The sequence below is a fragment of the Sarcophilus harrisii genome, chromosome 1 (genome assembly GCF_902635505.1).
Source record: "Sarcophilus harrisii chromosome 1, mSarHar1.11, whole genome shotgun sequence".
NCBI classification, from domain to species: domain Eukaryota; kingdom Metazoa; phylum Chordata; class Mammalia; order Dasyuromorphia; family Dasyuridae; genus Sarcophilus; species Sarcophilus harrisii.
The window spans coordinates 622,756,987-622,776,862 of NC_045426.1; the positions used below are offsets into that span (position 1 = coordinate 622,756,987).

The 19,876-nt window shown below is 31.6% G+C and overlaps 1 protein-coding gene across 14 annotated transcripts in view; it reads left to right on the top strand.

Moving 5' to 3' along the window:
* The window catches only part of PHF20L1 (PHD finger protein 20 like 1), a 100,577-nt gene that overhangs the window by 25,781 nt on the left and 54,920 nt on the right, over positions 1 to 19,876 (top strand). For 8 of the 14 annotated variants that reach the window (XM_031947216.1, XM_031947217.1, XM_031947215.1 and 5 more), the window contains exons 3-8: positions 1,529 to 1,700; positions 1,842 to 1,926; positions 5,998 to 6,086; positions 6,317 to 6,406; positions 15,810 to 16,017; positions 16,953 to 17,081. In XM_031947216.1, the coding sequence (XP_031803076.1) occupies positions 1,529 to 1,700; positions 1,842 to 1,926; positions 5,998 to 6,086; positions 6,317 to 6,406; positions 15,810 to 16,017; positions 16,953 to 17,081 (773 nt within the window). The remainder of the gene's footprint in view (positions 1 to 1,528; positions 1,701 to 1,841; positions 1,927 to 5,997; positions 6,087 to 6,316; positions 6,407 to 15,809; positions 16,018 to 16,952; positions 17,082 to 19,876) is intronic. The other 6 variants (XM_031947221.1, XM_031947222.1, XM_031947219.1 and 3 more) reach the window with 5 other exon arrangements.

Sequence of the window (19,876 nt, forward strand, 5' to 3'; positions counted from 1 at the left end):
ATTCAGAAAAAAGCAATTCAAGGAACATGATAGAAGACTTAACTGTTTTTACATTTAATGAAAGGAGATCTTGGAATCCAGTATTGAAAAGAGGATAGACTTACGAGAAGAATAATTTCCCTAAAGCTGATACTCGGGAAGTATCCTACAAGGAAAAACATACTTGTAACATAATAGAGGATTTTCCAAGTATTTCACAAGAAAAGATCAGACTTGAGTAGGAACTCTGAAATATTAAGAGTCCAAAGAGACCAAAGACAACTTTATTTGAACAACTGAGATTGTATCGTGATGTATTGTTAACATTCTAATTGAAATAGAAGGAACAAATATCCTTTCGAATTTTTAATATTTTCAAATGATATTGATGGAGTTTAGGAAAAACAGATCTTGCGAGTGGAGTGGTTTTGTTCTGAGAGTTTTAATAGGAGAAAGACAAGGGAGAGGGAAAGGAATACACTAATGTAGTATGGAAGGAAAAAGCTACAGACCTTGATTTTTCTCATAATTGATATGTATGAAATGAAGTGTTGGTTGTTGTCCTTTGTTTTCAAGCGAGACCAAAATGACATGACTATGTTGGAATCAAGGTATAGTATATCCAACAGGAGCTGATCAGATCAATATGAGTTCATTCTACCCTTAGGTCAAGCGTAAATAGTCCATATGAACATTTGATTTAGAGATGCCTTATATATGAAATATATATAAACATGAAGTAAGGGATAGGGGAAAGTAGGTTTCAGGTGAATCTCTAATCTGAAATGTACAAATGAAAATAAATACACACAGATTTTGGTTTTAGAAATATCAAACTTAACAAAAACCCAAGCAAGTACTGGAGGTAAATGAAGTTAAGAAGGAAATTAATGCTAGAGAGAAAATATTCAATAAAGTTTCTATTAAATGCTTTTGGTTTGCCAAGTTGTGTATTGCAAACAAAATAAACTTCCTGATCCAGGGTTAATAGGACAGTGGTGGGGGAGAAACAAAGAGCCAAAATCATAAGAGAGCTCCCGTTAATTGCAGAATGACTGAACAAATTTCAGCATATGAATATAATGAAATATTGTTGTACCATAAGAAATGACAGACAATAATTTCAGAGAAGATTGAGTAGATATCACCCTGATACAAAGTAAGGTAAGCAGAATGATGCCTTAAACTAAGAGCAAAATTGTTCAGGTAAGGACAACAAAATTAAGAAAAAAAGCATAAGTACTTAAGGGTTATAATCAAAATAGTGACCAAATTATATTTTTATTTTTATGTTTATATTTTATATATTATATTAATACTTATAATATATCAATATCTATGTTAAATTTTATATTTATATTTTTATATTTCTGTATTTTTATGCAAGTAACTTGGATTTTGGATTTTAGTATGAGGCAAAATCACTGGATACCCTATTGAGCGAGGCATCTTTTTCTTTTTACTGATAAATAATATTTTTTAGTTGCAGTGTCTTTTTTTCATGACTTGAAGGAACCAATGTATCAGGCTTCCCTTTTTATTATTAAAGGTACCCATCAAGAATTGAAAAAATAGACTATGAGGAGGGTAAGATGTTGGTCCATTTTGAACGCTGGAGTCATCGTTATGATGAGTGGATTTACTGGGATAGCAATAGATTGCGACCTTTGGAAAGACCAGCACTAAGAAAAGAAGGACTGAAAGATGAAGAAGAATTTTTTGTAAGTAACAAACTTTGATATATACACTTTCTCTTTGGTAGCTATGTAATTTAAAAACTTGTAGATTTTACAAAAATTAGGTTAAAAAAATGGCTTTATTTTTTTACTCAAGTTATTAATCATTAAAGTTGTTTAAAATAGGACTTTAAAGCTGGAGAAGAAGTTCTGGCACGTTGGACAGACTGTCGATATTACCCTGCAAAGATTGAAGCAATTAACAAGGAAGGTATGTATTTGGAAAGAAATCTTTAAAGCAAGAACCAAAAAAAAAAAGTCAAAATCCAACTCTTCTTCTAGTTCTAATTTATGTAATATCTCCATGTAGTTTCCATTTTTGCTGGCACATTACCTGTCATTGTTTCTTTATTTTTGAAACCTTTATTGTTTGAACATAGGGAGTAGAAAAAAGGTAAAGAAGAAAGCTGATATCTTTTTTTGGTCATTTAAGATGTTTTGGGGATGTGTCTCAAAACTCTTTTTAATCATTTGTCACTTTCATTTATCCAATCTACTCTTTTTTTCATTTATATGATTGACAATGAATTGTATTTTTTAAAAAAAATTATTTTGGCTATTAATAAAATGTTAAGAGAAAAGGAAAAACCAATGGTATAGTCAGAGAGATTGTTAATATGTCAATTATTTAGTGTTAGCAAAGTGCTTTTCTCATGTTAACCTGTCAATCAAGTGGCTCGACAATTATCCTCACTTTACAGATGAGAACACTGGAAGGTTCAAAGACTTTCTTTGTAACTTTTAATAGCTAAAGCAGTATCTGAGTTTTGATTTTAGCCTACACCTTCTTTTATTGTCTGTCATTCTTTTCCCAAAGTCCTTTCATTATGTTAGAATATGAGAAATACTTTTAAAAAATTAGAAATTATTCAAAGGGAAACACTGATATTTACAAAATTACCTGGAAAGAACAATATTTGTCATTGGTAACTGCTAATCATAAATAGAGCCATTTGCAAGTAAATGATTAACTATTCTAGAAAAATATAAAAATTCTGCCTTAAACAGAACCACTAGAATGGAGATGGGGAGATAAAGAAGGATTAGTATTGGAACAATTTTTAAAGAGATATAAGAAAGGAAGGTGAATTGAAAAAAATATGTAACAATAGCCTTATTAGGAATGACAAAGTAATTGAACAAAGACCTTAGCCTAAGTCTTCATTTCTTATAATAAAGATGTTAATAATTTAGTCACATCTGATATGGTTGCAGTAAGGGAAAAAGTGGAAAAAGTTTTTTTGAGGCTTTTGCTTTGTAGTTGAAGGTTATATCTAACTGTAGCTCTTAATTCTGGAAGATTGTCCAAACACTTTTTAAATTGTTCATAATCGATTAAATATTGGGGAATGAAATTAGGATACGTTCATATATTGCAATATTAACCAAAAAGTTTCATTGCTTGGATGAAGAGCAAGGATGACCCTCTCCATAATTCTAGTGATTGTACCTCTATGTATGTATGATATGATGTTTTACATATATTTACATATGTTTTTTACATGTATGTACATTCAGATATTTGTGTATGAACATAATTAACTCTTCAACTCCTATATCTACTTCCTGTGACATATATTCATAAACTTTCAAAATGTACATACAATTTAATATTAGTAGAAAGCTAATGAAGATATTAATAAATATTGTTATAGCATTATATGATGAAAGTTTTGTGCTGATGCTGAAAGCCTTTAGTGAGTACAAAATTTTCATTCTTTCTAGAAATATTTGTTATGTACCATATCTATGCCCTATGGATATAGAGGTAGAGTATGTTATTACCCCTGTATCTGAGCTTTGGGCAACTAGGTAGTATAATAAATAGCATTCTAGTTTTGGAATCAGGAAGACTCCTCTGTAACCTCCCCACCCAGAAGTCTTGCCTAGTCCCAGGCCTTCAGAAATCTTACCCAATCACAGGTTTTCATACATTTCTGGCCACTGCCTCTCTGAGCAATGGTTCTCATGTCCAACAGTGTGCCCAGACATGGTGGCTGGTGAGCACAAGACTTTATTCCATGTGTTCACATCCTGCACTATTCCTGCACTCTTATTAACTCTTGTTTTACTCCATCTACTTCCCGATCCCCACTGCTTATATACGTTCTATGAAATCACATGCATAGCCAATAAGGAAAGGAGCTGTCTCCCATTGATGATGCTTTCTCAATGCAACCAGAGCTTCTGCTAACAAGGCAATTAGTGCTAATTGCAAAGATCACATTTGGGTGTCTCAGACATCAAGGTCTCTTTACTTCCCCTCCACCATGTGAGGTTCCTCCCCTGACTCTTATACTCCTCTTCCTGGGTTCAAATCTATTCTCAGACATTTGATAGCTTTGTAACTCTGGGAAGGTCATTTTGCCCTGTTTGATTCAATTTCTTCATTTGTCAAATGAGCTGGAGAAGGAAATGGCCAAAAAAAAAAAAAAAACCAAACACAAAAAAAGGGGTCATCAAGCATCAGACATGATTGAAATGACTGACCAATAACAACCAAACTTGAGTTTTAGGTAAATTTGGAGAAACATAATGAATTCATATGAATTATTAAACACAAGTTATTTGTGGCAGGTGTGTTCTAAGACTAGTAGATATTTAGAGAAGGAAGAAATGAATATGGATTAAATTAGTTCGGAAAAGCTTCCTAGGGTAGATTGAAACCCTCAGGATTGGTCCTTCATGGATACATAGGTTTTATTTTGGCAAAAACCTAAAAACAAGATGTCTTTTGTATGGTGGGAACAAGAAAAACAAAGCCATGGTGCTGATGATATGTGTAATATATACAAAGGATAGTGTGTTTAAAAAGAATGCATATTAAAGCCTTGTCAGAGAATACTAAAGAACAGGTAAGAAGGTTCAGTTTTCCTAGTTAATTCACTTTTATCTATTAAGGATTAAAAAGGCATTCATGAGAAAAGTATTTTGAAAAGTAATAACAAATCAAATTGGCTAGGGTAGAATCTTAAGAAGAACCTTCAGAGTCAGGACATGATTATATGAATATTTGAATAATAGCAGTAAGCAGAAAGAATAAAAGTCCATGAATGTTAGTAGAATTTGACTATTGACTTTAAATCATGTATTATTTAAGCGACTGGATTATTTTTTGAAAAGCTGATCAATTATATGTTCCCATGTGTAAACCATTTGTATATGTCCATGATATTAAATATTAGGCCAGTGACAGTACTAACATATACTGTTTAATAAAAATACCAAACTAAATATATTTTATCAAGTAATATTTTTTAAATTAAAATATTAGGTTGAAGTAAGCTTACAGGAAGAGTACGGTCATGATCAAAATCCGCACACTCCACTAATTAACAGATGTGCTAACTGTATTCTGCCTGTAAGCAAATGAATGACTTTGAATTTCTACATTTTATTTTCCATTTCATAGCAAAAACCTAGACTTAATTGGGATGCATCTTTTTTTCAGGCAAAGAAATCATCTATTTATAAATGGTTATCTGTTATATTAGATAAGAACAGGATTCTAATGCTTTGGAAGCAGCCTGGTTTACTGGAATGAACAAAGGTCTAGGAGTCAAGCCCTGGGTTCTGGGTTTCAATCTGTTATTAACCACATAATCTTGGGTAAAGTCATTTAACCTTTCTTAGGCCTTAGTTTCTTTCCTCCTTTATAAATTGAATAATTGGATTAGATAATAATGAGTTTTGTTTATTTTCAAATAAAATGTGCTCTTTAATAAAATTATAAATCTGCTCTTTGTAATTTCTGCATATTAAATTTTTTAATTTGTTATTTTCAGTATCTTAATGGAAATTAACTTTTAGAGTATAGAGTTATGCTTATGAAAATGCTGTCAAGTGTTTTTGTACATACATAACATACATACACATATATAAAATAGATATATGAAGAGAAGGAGGGGAAAAGTAGTATATACCTTATTCCTATAGTGATTATTGTAATCATATGCCTCATTTATGTTAAATCATGACACAATACCTTTTCAGAAAAAAATTAACCATCTTATGTTAAATTGTATTTGTTCTGTATAAGAATAAATGCATAGAGTTGTCTTTTAGTAGTACTAAAAATGCAGGCTTCTTAAGTTGTGATACTCTGGATATTCTTTTTTAGGTTGCTGGGTAACTTTAAGGTTTCTTCAACACTGAGGTTTTTGTAAACTCACTGGTTGTAGTCATACAATGTTTCTTTCTCTCAATGGGTAGCTAGTTAGATATAAGGGTTTTTGTATCTGAAGGCTGAATTTTGTAATTAATGAAATTAATTATGTTTCAGGAACATTTACAGTACAATTCTATGATGGAGTGATTCGATGTTTAAAAAGAATGCACATTAAAGCCATGCCAGAGGATGCCAAAGGGCAGGTAAGAATGTTCAGTATTCCTAGTTAATTCATTTTTATCTATTGAGGATTAAAAAGGCATTCATGAATGGTGACCTATAGCTATTTATTTTTAAAAAGTAAACTAATTGTAGGGGTATGTGCTGATAACCCCAAATAGCAGCACGTAAGTGAGGCCTTGAATGTCACAGAAATTATACACATGATATTTGCTTCTTTGGTTTTAGACCTGCTAAAGTTATAGGTCACTAGTTTCTGTTCCAGGTGAAATCCCAGCATCCACTAAGCTGGTGTTGTCCTATCGACCCAGCTGGAGCGTGGAACCAGTCTGTGGGAAGTCAGGTAAGTGCCTCTTTTTACAGTATATAGTGTGGCTTAGAAAGTTATTTTTTACTATAAAATTTTATATTGAGTTTTGTTTTTATCCTCTCTCCCTCCCCCAAGTCATACTAATGTAGTTTTCTTAAAAGGCGCTTACCTGACCCTCTGTAGGCTGTTTTCTGATAGGTTACTGTATCTGATATAATATGATCAGTTTAATTACTACTTTTTCACAATTCAGAGCAAGAATAAATATTAAACATTCATAAAAGAATTTGAGGTGTGATTTAAAATCACTTACCCATTTGTTAACTATGCTTCTTGAAATCCTGGAAAGAAAAGGTGCCAGTAGAAGATTAAAATATTTTTTATATTCTGCTGTTATTTGGGATTTTCAGCACCTGGACCTACAATTAATTTTAAGCTCTAGAAAGCAATTTAAAAAGTGTTAAATTTGAAAATTCGGTAAAATAGTCTTTTTGGGGGTTCAGAGATTGCGTAGTGATCTAATGTTTCTTTGTACTTTGTGGAAAGTAATAGTTTTGTAACAGACTATCTGCAAGGACATTGAAAAATAATTTTGTGTCAGTTTATTGACATTGCATATAAGATTCTAGTTAGCTAAGGATTTTCTCTAAAAATATGCTCCTAAATTATTTTCTTAGTCAAAGAAATTAAGAAAATTATTTTTCAAACAGCTAGATTTTTTTACTTTTCAATATTTATGAAATGGAATAACTAAAAACAACTCCTGGTAGCAGATTTCCCCTTGCTAATTTGAGAGAATGCAAAACTTAGTAATTTAAAGGGCAATTTTGAAGCAGAACCATTGGTACATTTTATGTGTACACCAAATGTTTTTTTTTTTCCAATTTTAGAATTTCATTATTTCAGAAGTATTGTGTGTTCTTGGATTTTGACATGGGAAAATGTAGTGTAGTAATGGGAAAATACTTTAATACTTGTATATACATTCAGCTTGTAAAACTAGGTTTATTATTCATTTAAACCATTTTAAAAATAAAATTTTGTTATCTCGGTTAGTCATATGCCACCAAAAGGCATTAGTAATAATTGGCTTTAGACTTACTTTAGACGAATGGGGATAATGGCTCAAAACATGAATAATTCTAGAATTACTGATTGCATCAATATTAATATTATTGTGTCTAAAAATCAGTTTTAAAATTAACTTTAACACTTTTTGTATTTACATCTTATATTGCATGTTAAAGTTAAATCTGGCATAAAAATTATACAACTTCATTGGACAAGTTGTTTGGAAGGAAACTTGGATATTAGCTTTTTTTCTTCAGTTCTAAATTTTTCCTGTGATTTTCTATTATATATGCAAAGAAGTATTTTTGAATGAAATGTTTTTATTCACTATTTTGGTTTTATGCATGTATTTTTCTTAGATGCTCACAAGTTAGCAAGGGATAAGTCTTGCCCATTTTGAGGTTAGGAAGCCCTATACTAGTTGTATAGGCACAGTGAATTTAAATCTTCAGCTTAGTATTTTCTAGATTTTAATTTGTTCTTTATAAATAATGAATAAGTTACTTTAAGTGATAAAGCTATTGTGCAAAGATATCTGTGCCCTCCTGACATATTTATGTTGTACTCTTTCAACAAGTCCCAGAAATAAAGGAAACAAACCAAACCAAAAAGCTTTCATTGAAGTTAGAAAAGTCCTATTGTTTGTGACATTCTTAAAGCTAATTCTGATTCTTTTATTAGGAAAAGTTTAAATATTAATTTTAAAATATTTTTCAAGGAAATAAGAAGCTAGAAAATGTCACATGTTCTTAATTGGCTAAGTTTGCTTATGGAAATTCTTGAAGTAGAATAGTGGGGATATGAAGTCTTTCTGGGGAGGAAGAGAAAGTTATATGAAAATATGTTGACTCAACAGAGGCTAGCTATACTGATACAAAGATTTAATTCTCTCACTTTCTGAGAAAAATACAATAATAAAAGTCATAGCAGCAACAACTATATGGAAAAATGGGGAGGTAAATATAGAATTGGTAGATTTCATGTCATGTGTCGTAGCACTTCTCTTGACTCTATCACTTCTGATCTGAACTAGAAAAAAGCATAGCACCTCCCTCAAGCTTGTTGTGAGGATTAAGTAGCAGATTTTTGTAAAGTGCTTATTAGTTAGCACAGTGTCTAGCACATAATAGATGTTATGTAAATGTCATCTATTATCATTTTTAATTAGAGGAATTAAGTTTGAACCATAATGCTTTTTGTCTTTGGGCTCTGTGGGTCTGTCTTTAGAGGAAGGTAATGCCTATTATATAAATTATTTGATAATGAATGTATAAAACCCAAAGTATAAAGCCAGAAGAAACTCCTTCCCTCTAGGAGTTTCTGTTCCATTGGAGGGAGAGAAAGGGGGAAATAACATGTAAACAAATAGGTAAACAGAGTAATATGAAATGTTATCATATAGTTGGGGGGGAGGGGAAGAGAGAGAGAATATTAACTAATTGGAGGATAAGGAAGTGGTGTCTAAGTTGTATTGGGAAGGAAGCTTTGGATTCTCAAAGGCCAAGATGTGAGAGGATGTTCTAGTCTTTGGGGTTGAGCTCTGTAAAGGCCCAGAAGTCATAGGAAAAGAGAAATGTGTTCAAGACGAGCTAGTAGGACTATGCTCAGAAAAGAATGTTTTAACTAGACAATAAGCACATGCAAAGGAGTCCTATGATACACAATAGTTTTTGAAAGGTATGTGGAATGTAGGTTGTGGAGCACTTTAAATGCTACCTTTCTGCCTCAGGATATCACATACAAATCCTTTGAAAATGCTACAATCAATAGATCGTTTTTCAATAACAAGAATTATCCAAAAAAAAAAAAAAAAAAAAAAAAAAGAATTATCATAGCCAAACCTCCCTTTCTTGTTTGAGAAATCTTGCTAAAACATACATAATGTAATCCTGAGATCACACCTATTCTTTTCTTTTGTCTAGTTCTTTGTACATTACTTCTCAACCCCACTGAATTTTGCTGGATCTTCTCTTAGAATGGTTATTCTGTGTGCCTTCAAATTGTTAGGAAGAAAATAAACACAACTCTGCAGGGAAAGGAATTGTACAAGCTGTAGTCTTAAAAATAAGTAAAGAAATCTATAATAAAGTTGTTAAAATCACAGCATTGTTAAACACTTAAAGCTCACCAATAAGATGAATTTCAATAAACCTATATTCAAGACAAAGAAGAAACAAGTTAATTCACCTAGTTGCTTCTGGTCTGAAAGAAAAAACTAATAGCTGGTGTTTATGTAAAGTCTTTACACTCATTCAATTTGATTCTTATAAATATTTTTGTGAGGTAAGGAGTAAAACTGTAAGTATTCTGTTAACTCTCTGCAAGTGGGAAGTTACATTTTTTGTATTTAATTGCCCAGTTCTTAGAAATAGTTGTTAATCCTACTTTTTACAGATATGACACTGGCCTATCATAAAATAGTTTTCAGAGGGGGGAGTCAAACCCACATCTTTGGTTTCAGTACTTTTTCTTTTATTTAGTTTATGTTGTTGTTTATTGTTTCAGTATTGTCTGACTCATTGTATCCCTTTTGGGGGTTTCTTGGCAAAGATACTGGAGTGGTTTGCTATTTCCTTCTCCAACTCATTTACAGATGAGGAAACTGAGGCAAGTAGGATTAAGTTCCTTCCCTAAGTTCATTCATCTAGTAAGTGTCTGAAAAAAGATAAGTTGTCCTAACTTCAGACCCAGTACTCTGTCCACCTACTTGTTCATATTTATACATACACTTCTTTTGCTAAAGAGGAAAAAAACCCAATAATAATATTGTCTTTAAGATTTTAAAGTGCACATAGGTTCTTCTTGACAATTTGATTTGACAAGTTCAAAGTCACTGTCTCATTACTTGCCTTTTTCTTCCAGTCTTTTTCTTCTTGCAGTTTTTTTTTTTTTTTTTTTTTTCTTATCCAAAAGCCTACATGTCTTAGTGTCTCATAGAATTGAAGTATCTGGAGTCAGAAGAAACCTTAGAAGCAATGTGACCCAATCCCCTTATTTTGATCAGTAAAAAAAAAAAAAAAAAAAAAAAACTCAGACTTTCTATGTCCTTCAGCTGTGGAATAACTTAAGTCAGTTGATCATTTATTTGGGAGAAACACATGTTCAAATGATTTTTTTTAAATCTTAATCTAGAAGTTAGAATATTCTTGAGGAAAAATGACTACCTTTCTCTTTTCCCATTAAATGTTTTTGGTTTCATTAGTTTTATCTACTCAATCTTTATAAATGTCTTCCCTAGTCCTTGACATTAATATTGAGAGAAATATATCTCTATAAAATTTGCTATCCTAGAATATGCTATCACCTCATCATTCTCTTTACCCTGTCCTCCCAAACCATTTGACATTTCTTAATCTTTCTTAAACTTAAATTATTTCTTAATCTTTTTTCATCATTGTTTACTGTGCTGTCAATATGAAATTTTCTGTTTGAGAGGCTAAAACTTAAGTGATCATTTTCATGACATTTGGTATCTAAACCTTTTTAGTCTGTATAGATAGAGTGACAGTTTAGATGCTCCTCAAGATGGTCTCTGTATTCTCCTTAGTAATTTAAACTACACATTACTTTGGATAATTCTGAATATAATTAGAGAATTGTCACACTTTCTACTTGATGTATTTCTAATTTAGGAACAGCCAGATGGTGCAATGGATAGAATGCTGGACTTTGAGTCAGAAAGACCTGATTTCAGATCCAGCTTCTAACACTTATTTAACTGTGTGATCCTGGGCAAGTCACTTAATCCCGTTTGTCTCAGTTTCCTTGTCTGGCAAATGAGCGGAAGAAGGAAATGCAAAACACTCAACTCTTTTCCAAGAAAACCCCAAAATTGTGTCTTGTAGAATTGGACATGAATGAATAGCAACAACGGAATATTTCTAATTATGTATTCTGCTTCTGAGATTGCTTTTAAAATAATGCATTTTACAGTGTCTGACTTAGTAGGCACTTAATAAATGTTAGTTGATTGACTAACTCATTTGTAATGTTCGTGTCAGCACCAGAAATGAGTTAGTCAGTTGACTAGCATTTATTCTGAGCGGATGTTAGCTACATCCTATTTGTCAAGTGGATAAACAGTTACCTAGCTACATTTGTCAACTCAATTGTGGAATGGCTTTTATTTCTATAAATTTGATTCAGTTTTCTGTATGTTTGAGAAATGGAGCCTTTAAAAAAATTTTTTTTTAAAGTTTAGATGCAAAATAAGAAAAAACAAAATAGAAAAAGACAGAGAAACAAAAAAGAAATTATCATGTGCTGAGCAGAACATTGGGGAAGATTCAAAATATGTTACAATAAATTTCCATCTAAAGAAAGGATATATAATAATTGAAGACATTGTATTCATAACTATCCATCTTTGCTTCCTTGTAGGCTTTATTTTGTTCTCTGCTGTGCATTTTTTACTTTTATTCTTTTTTCCCCTTTCCTCACTCCCATCTCCAACAGGCTGCAATTAAGCATGCGCACACACATGCACACACATGCATTTTTGTTTTAATGTGTATATACATGTTTATACATGCACATATATATTTATATGTCACATGTACAGATATGCATGCACCTGCATATGTACGCACACACCTGTCTACATATACATATACATATATACACATACTTCTAAAACAATATTAACATGGTTGACATATAAGGTAAATTTCTCTTTTGACTGAATCTTTTTTAAGATTGATTTTGAGATTGATAACTCCTTTTTTTTTCCTTAATAAATTCTAACATCGATTATTGTTATTATGTTTGTGTGGATCTCTTATTTCTTATTCCTGTTAATTCAAGAAATAGAATCTTTATTATAGAAACGTGTCAGAATTTTTTTCCATTGTATACTCATTTTTGTAGCCTTTTTCTTTCTTGACTTTTAACTCTGCTAAACTGGGCTCTCCTTCCCAAGTGGAGAGGGGACTATCCCAAACTTCAGGTTTTTTTGTGTAACTATTATCAGAGACAATTCTAGGGACTTGTAAATTTTTTTACGTTTTCAGATTGGTGTGTTATAATAGGAGAGGTGTGTTTACTACTGTGCATTGGTTTGTGAGGAACAAGTAGTCTTTTCAATCCTGGAACTGTGACTATGGTCCCTGCTCCTCCGAGGCCATAAGCTCAACTGTGTCAGTGCTTCTATTCGTACTGGGACTAAGACCCAGAAAAAGGACCCCAAAGCAAATATAGGTGCTTTTGGTGCCCTGTAAGTCTTTTGACCTATTTTCTGATGCCCTTATCTCCTATAGACTAAGAAGGCCAGAAACTACCACTGCTGCCACTGGTTCAGCCAGCCTGAGGTCTGCTCCTATTACTTTCCTGGGGCCAGTTTACATGGCCTATGTGGGCCACTGTCTCACTCTGGAACAACATTCCTTTCATGACAACTTGAAGTTGTCTTGGCTTGGAAAACTATTTCTCTCACATTCCATTTTTTTTGTGAGTTCTGCCAGTGTAAAATTTATGTTGAATCATTATTTAAAGGTATTTGGAGAGTGGCATGTGGGGAGAACTCAAGCAAGTTCCTGCCTTTATTCCTCCTCCATCTTAACTCCATCTCCCACAAATCATTCTTCTAATTGCCTCCTAGTAGAGGACATTCTCCTTGACAAAGGCAAACAACAATTCCTTCTATAAATATAACATATAACATCTTCTCTGTGTTATATTCTTTACTTGATATAAATGCTATAGAAAGAGTGAAAGATTTGAAGTAATTACCAGTGCTCATGTCCTATTTGGACAAGTATAGTATTTGTTTTTGTGCCATTGATAATACCATTGATAATAAAATAAAAACTATGTCATTTGATATAGGGAATCTCTTATTCTCTCTCATTTTTATCTGTAAGTATCCTTGGGATAATCTGGTTTAGTTGCATTTTTTGCTAAGCCTTGTGCAAATTCATTTTCATCTTTACCACTTTTCCTTGTTTAAAAGTAGATTCTTCTTATAGTTTTCTACCATCCTTTTCTGTAATGTTTCCCAGATGATTTCATATTCTAAGCTATTGTTGTCCTTGGCTGGTATGTCTTTCAGCTTTGCAAGGAGATTACTGTTTCTGGATGAGAGAGTTTCAAAGCTCATTTGGCCTAGACATTGTATTGGTTATATCTACTAACCTTCTACAGGAAATAGTGAACAAGCCTGGTGTTGTTTTTTTTAAAAAGCACTTTCAGTTTTTTTCAGCTTTAATATTTGGTTTTTAATAGATAAAAAGTTGGAGCTGTTGTAATTACTTCTAGTGTTATCTTGTCACTTTTGTCTTTTCTTCTAGTTTTTTTATTGACCTTGAATTTTATATTAGATATTTAGTCATCATCTGAGTATCCACAATTGATTTAGAAATGATAGCAGCATCAGTATTTATTTATTTTCTGAATTGTTATTGTCACTTTTAGACAGGTGGGGTAAGGGATTATCCCAGTACACGTCATTTTCATATCTGTATGTCTGGTATCTTTATAACTATCTTACATTTGTCAATCTTGCAGTGGTCAATCTGGCAATCCATTCTGGCAATTTTTCAAACTAATTTATCATGGAATTTCTTAATACATTTCCTATTACATTTTTCCTCCTTTCTCAAATGTCCTACTTTTTCTCTTTAAAAGTCCTTATACTTTTTGTTTATCACTTTCACTTCAAATCATTCCTCTTTCCCTTACCTAGAGAAATAGTTCTCATAACAGATAATAAAGAAAAAGGAAAAAAATAAGTAGTTCAGGGAAACTATAACCAATATAGCATCCTAATCTAACATTGAATGTAGGGTTCTATCCCCAAGTCCCTCGAGTCTTTGAAAAAGGAGGGAGGTGCCTATCCTGTTCCTATTTCTTCTTTGCAGTGAAGCTTATATTTTCATTGTATAACATTCAATTTCAAGGTTTTTTTTAATCATTTTTTTGTCTTTTTTTTTGCTTTTTTTTTTTATTGTTGAAGTCTTCATATGTATTGTTTTCTTAGTTCTATTTTCTTCTCTTTGCTTCTTGTGATCATATTCATAATTTCTTGTAGTGTAATAATATTTTATTACTTATGTCAAAATTTGTTTAGCCATTTTCAGTGAATGAGCATTTATTTTCTTTGTAGTTCAGAGCAAAAAGTGCTGCTATTTATGGGTATGGGATATTTCTGCCTTTAAAAAAATCTCCTTGGTATATCTGCACAAGAGTGGGATTTCTTGGTCAAAGGGCACAGATATTTTCATCACTTTCCTAGTATTATTCTCAATGATTTTCCAGAATGGTTAGAGCCATTCATAGCTCTTTGAGTGGCATATTAGGGGCCTTATTTCCCCGCAATTTCAGCAACATTAACTGTTAAATTATTTTGTCATTTTTACCAATTTGCTGGATGTGAGGTGAACTTTGAGAGGCTTTCTGATTTTCATTTTTCTTATTGTTAGTGATTTGGAGCAATCCTTTCTATAATTACTAAGAGTTTTCAGTTCTTCATTTGAGAACTTAGTAGCTCATATATTTTGGCCATTTATCCTTTAATAATCTATTGTCATTCTAAAATTTTAGCTTGTAGAACACTGTGTTTAAATCTGTAGTATATTTTTAAAAAGAAAATCATATACTAATTAAAAATCAAATATAACAGCAATCATGGTATAGTATGTTCCACTGGATTCACTCTAATTTTGAAAAAGTATATGGGATAGAGGGGTAGAATTATATAAGAATGCATTTCATTTTTCTTTGGAATAGAAATACAAGGGTTGTTTTCTTTTTTTCCACTTTTCATGAATTGAAGTAGGATTATGAGAGAGGGTCATGGCATTTTCTATAGTTTCAATATTCTTAGAGATCATCTAAAGCATTTTCCCCTTTTTTATATATGAGAAAACTGAAGCTCAGAGTGGTTAGTTAAATGATTTGTCCAAGGTCACATGAGTAGAAAGTATCAAAATAGGATTGAGTTACAGATTATCTATGTACAAATCATTGTACTTTCTTTACTGAGCTTCCTTCTTTACAATGGAAATGAAATCCAGCATTTAAGTGCTACAGTACTTCTACAATTTTTCATGAAATTTATAGTACTTTGATATAGGTTTCTTGGTGTATGTCAGATTATATTCTTGTTGAAGTCTTAAAGTAATCTGAGAGTTTAAAGTAATTTGGGACTTGATATTTTTCCAGTTTATTGATATATATTATTGGTATAATACAGTCAAAAAGGATTTAAAAGGAAGACCTGCAAAATCCTTGAGTTTTGGTAGTATATTAAAATATATTTCAACAAATATTTTATAATTTTTTCTTTAAAATTGTTTTAATTCATAAAATGTTTGCTTTTTCTTGAATAATTTTAAATATTTTTACATATTTACATATTTCTTTCTTGGAGGATTGGATAGCTTTAGTCAAAGCAGCAGCTGCTGCAGCCGCCAAGAACAAAACAGGGAGTAAGCCTCGAACCAGTGCAAACAGCAATAAAGATAAAGAAGAAAGAAAATGGTTTAAAATATCTTCAAAGAAGGAAGAAACTTCAACCTCTACAGCTATACAAGAAATTGAGAAAAAGGAAGAACTGCCAACATCTAGTGAAACATTTGGTACAAAAGAATTCTTATGTTTACTCTTTGGGGGTAAATTCAAATTGTGTACAATGAGGTATTGCATTGTCATTTATTCCCTAGTACCATAATTATTCACCTATTTGCCCTATAGTAAGATTCTGTTTGTTGTTTCCCTAATTAGGACATTTCTCCTTTGTTTTTACTGTGTTTATATATCCTTAGTAACTTGTGAATCAGTGGTGTCTAACTCAAATATAAACAGGGCCACTAAATTGTATCTTAAGAATCCCTCTAGCTGTATGTTGACCTAGAAAACCATTTATCAATACTATCTATGTTCTATTGTATTTTTATTGCATTTTTACTTTATTTTCTATTTCCCAGTTACATTGTAATCAGGAATAATATATTGTTGGGCCACATTGGGAACTGCAAACTTGACAGCTCTGTTGTAGATTATAATGGTCTTGCTAAATACATAGCAATTTCTGTGAAAGGGGGTTATAAAAATAATTATAGGGATAGCCATCTGATAAGGAAAGGCAGTTTTCCCCTGATTTTCTTAGTTAAAGAATCATTTATTATATAGTGTATTGTTGATTATTTTTTTCTGTTATTTTGAAGATATAAGTTTTATGCTTTTTGTGCCAATTTTTTTAGTTGCAATTTTTGAATAGTGAACGTAATTCAGATAACCAAGATGATCTAAAATTAGGATTCTCTCTTTTCCTGCTTTTAGAATATGAGGAATGAATATATGGATTCAGGCATGTGCCATGTTCTGATCAGTCTGGACAGAATTGGGTATATTATCAGAAAGTCCTCAAGAAATAAGGAATTTGTGTACAAATATTCTTTTTGTATTTTCATTAAGGAGATAAGATGTTTATGTGCTTTTTAAAAATTGTAAATTTACAGATGAAACTGTAATATGTGTAATAAAAACTCACATATGTGTATTTTATTAATAGTAGGTCTCCACGTAGAGACTCTTCCAAAGATGGTCTTTCCACAACCAGAGAGCACATTATCGCACAAGAGGAAAAGCAATCAAGGCAACTCTTTTCAGGCAAAGAGAGCTCGTCTTAACAAGATTACTGGTAAACTGTGATGACTTTTTTTTTTTTTTTTGACTGGGTTTGGGAGTAGAGGGATGATTTTCTTGTATCCATCATCTTATTTTTTCAGCAATAATACATATAACATTTTAAGCTGTTTTTCTCTGAACAGGGTACTTATGTGATTGATAAAAACCAGTTTTACTGTGGTTCCTCCTAAAAATCTTTGTTTAGCCCCTGTCACTCTCTGCCATAATTTTCCTTCTGTAAAATGAGGTAGCATCTACTTCACAGGGATGTTGTGAGGATCATAGAGATTAAATTTTATAAAATGTAATATTCTTCAATCAACTTAAAAATAAGAATAATTTCCAGTGTAAGAAATGTACTACTTTTCCCATAAACCTATATGGTCAAATTTATTCTGGGGTTTTTTTTTTATTTTTTTTTATTTGAGAGATGTGAATTTTTTAATGAAATTATTCTTTTCTATGCTATCACATCTTACTGGAAAGATAAAATTTTGCTTTCAAATAATTATTTTGTCAGCTTTTTAGATAATAGAGATCTATTGATTTTTTTCTTACACAAAATGATATGCAATCATTCATCCCTGGTGTAGAATTTTATTTCATATCTACTTCCATTAATTAATGGAATAACAACATTGAAGAGGGTCTAAATCTGCTTTAGAATTAAAAAAAAAATAACAAAGTAATTTCATTGAATATTGAAAAAACATTTGTGTTTTTCGTAATTGGAGGCCACTAATCTTATTTTAAGGACTGGAAAGGTTTTTAGTTTCCAAAATTAAAATTTACTTACCTTTTTTGTTTTTAAATAAAACATTTCATTTCACTTAATAGAACTCTAGGCTTGCCCTTGGAAGGTAAAACTATTGTGTGTGGTCATATCCTTCATAAAGTTTTACTAATCGACATTTCTTATTAATGTCTTAATGTATCATTATTAACAGACTCATGTAAAGTTGTGAATATCTCTGTGACACTCTTTAGTCTTTTAACAATTGATAAAATATTTGTAACTAATTGCCCATAATGATGCTCTTTTGCTAGACAAAGTAATTTTTTGGGGAACTGCTTAATAGTTATTAGTAAGAGTAAGCTCCTTGAAATCAGAAATTTTTCAGTTATTTCTTTTGTATCCAGTACTTAGCACATTGTCTACCACCATGAAGTAGGTGCTTAATAAATGCTTATTAATTGCTATGTGCTAAATATCACATGATTCAAACTACAGTGCTAAAGAATTAAACAGTGTGCTAAAGAATATTTAATTATTTTTTAGAAAAGCAAACAATGCTTATATAGAGCTTTAAGATTTACTGACAGCTTTACAAATTTTTTATCTCCCACACTCATTTTATGGATGTGGAAACTGAGACAAATAGTGATTTTTTTCCCCCAAGTGTCTTGCCAAGGTCACACACAGTAAGTGAGGAAGAATTTGATCTCGGATTTTCCTGACTCTAGATCCAGCGCTTTATCTGCTAAGCCACCAGGAGTAATTAAAATGAAAAATACAATCTGTTAGTTCATTTCATTGCAACATTCATTTAGTGATTTTTCAATTGATTCACAAAAATGGAAATATTGAAAACTTTAATTTTATTCTTTTTCTTATTGTCTTTTGTATCCTTCATTTCTATCCCACCCTAGCCTTTATTTTTAAATAAAGATAGGTGTAGTACTCAGGGAAGAAATGTTTCTTTTTCTTTTCTTGAAGATAACTGCATCTTTTCCTTTTACTTCTTAAGAGTAGAAACACTATTTGCTTTGGAGAGAGCCACATCCTTACTGTTAGGGGTTATGGTAGGGTTTATTTAGATCCTATCCTTTGTTAGAATTTGTAACATTGTATTACATCCTATGGCAAGAGTGGAGCAGAATTGTTCTAACTCATGTGATTTAAAGAGAAATCTTTGTTGGTAGAACATGAATTGGAGTTTTTTAACAACATGGTTTTTTTGCTTGGTTTTGACATCAGTCAGTATACCTTTTAGTACTTTACTGGGAAATTCATGTGACTTTGAAGAAGATGGAGAAATAGACTATATAATAATGTAATGATAACTAAACTCATAAGGAAATATAAATTGTAACTGACCTTGAGAGTGTAGAAGTGGGATTAAATAGAGGTCTTTTACATTGTGTTTCCCAAGGGGACACATTGATGATTGCTTAGTAACAGCCTTTGTTTATTGTGGGAGATAATTGAAGCCACTATGGTGCAACTTCTTCAATGTCACTTGGGAATTCTCAGTGCATCAGTAAACTCTTAGTTGTTGCAGCAGCAGCAGCAACAACAGCAGAAAAGCATGAGACATAAAAACTTTAAGAATAAAATGAGCACTTGACAGGTTCCACTCTCAGAAGATTATTATTTTTTAACAGTTCTTCTCATGTAGATGAATATATTTATATCCCTATGTTATAACATATTGATAAAAGAAACACATACTTAAAGTCTGTGGAACTTGGTTCAACTACTAAATTGCCTATACTCATATAAATTTTATTTGTAGTTAATGGGAAACAATAAGAAATACAACTAACATGCAATGATGTTTTTATCTTTGAATATGGTATATTTGAACTCTACCCCGTACACTGTTACACTAGGAATCTGGCTATGTTCATAGATGCAAGTCTTTGTTGTACATCATTTCCCCTGCCTCCCACCTCCATAATCTATCTATATTTATTTGAAACCAGAAGCAGCCAAGTGGGTCAGTCTCAAAATAATATTAATTCACATACTCCTTTCTATATTTTCACCATGATTTCTACACATTTTTTCTTTTTTCTTGACTTGAG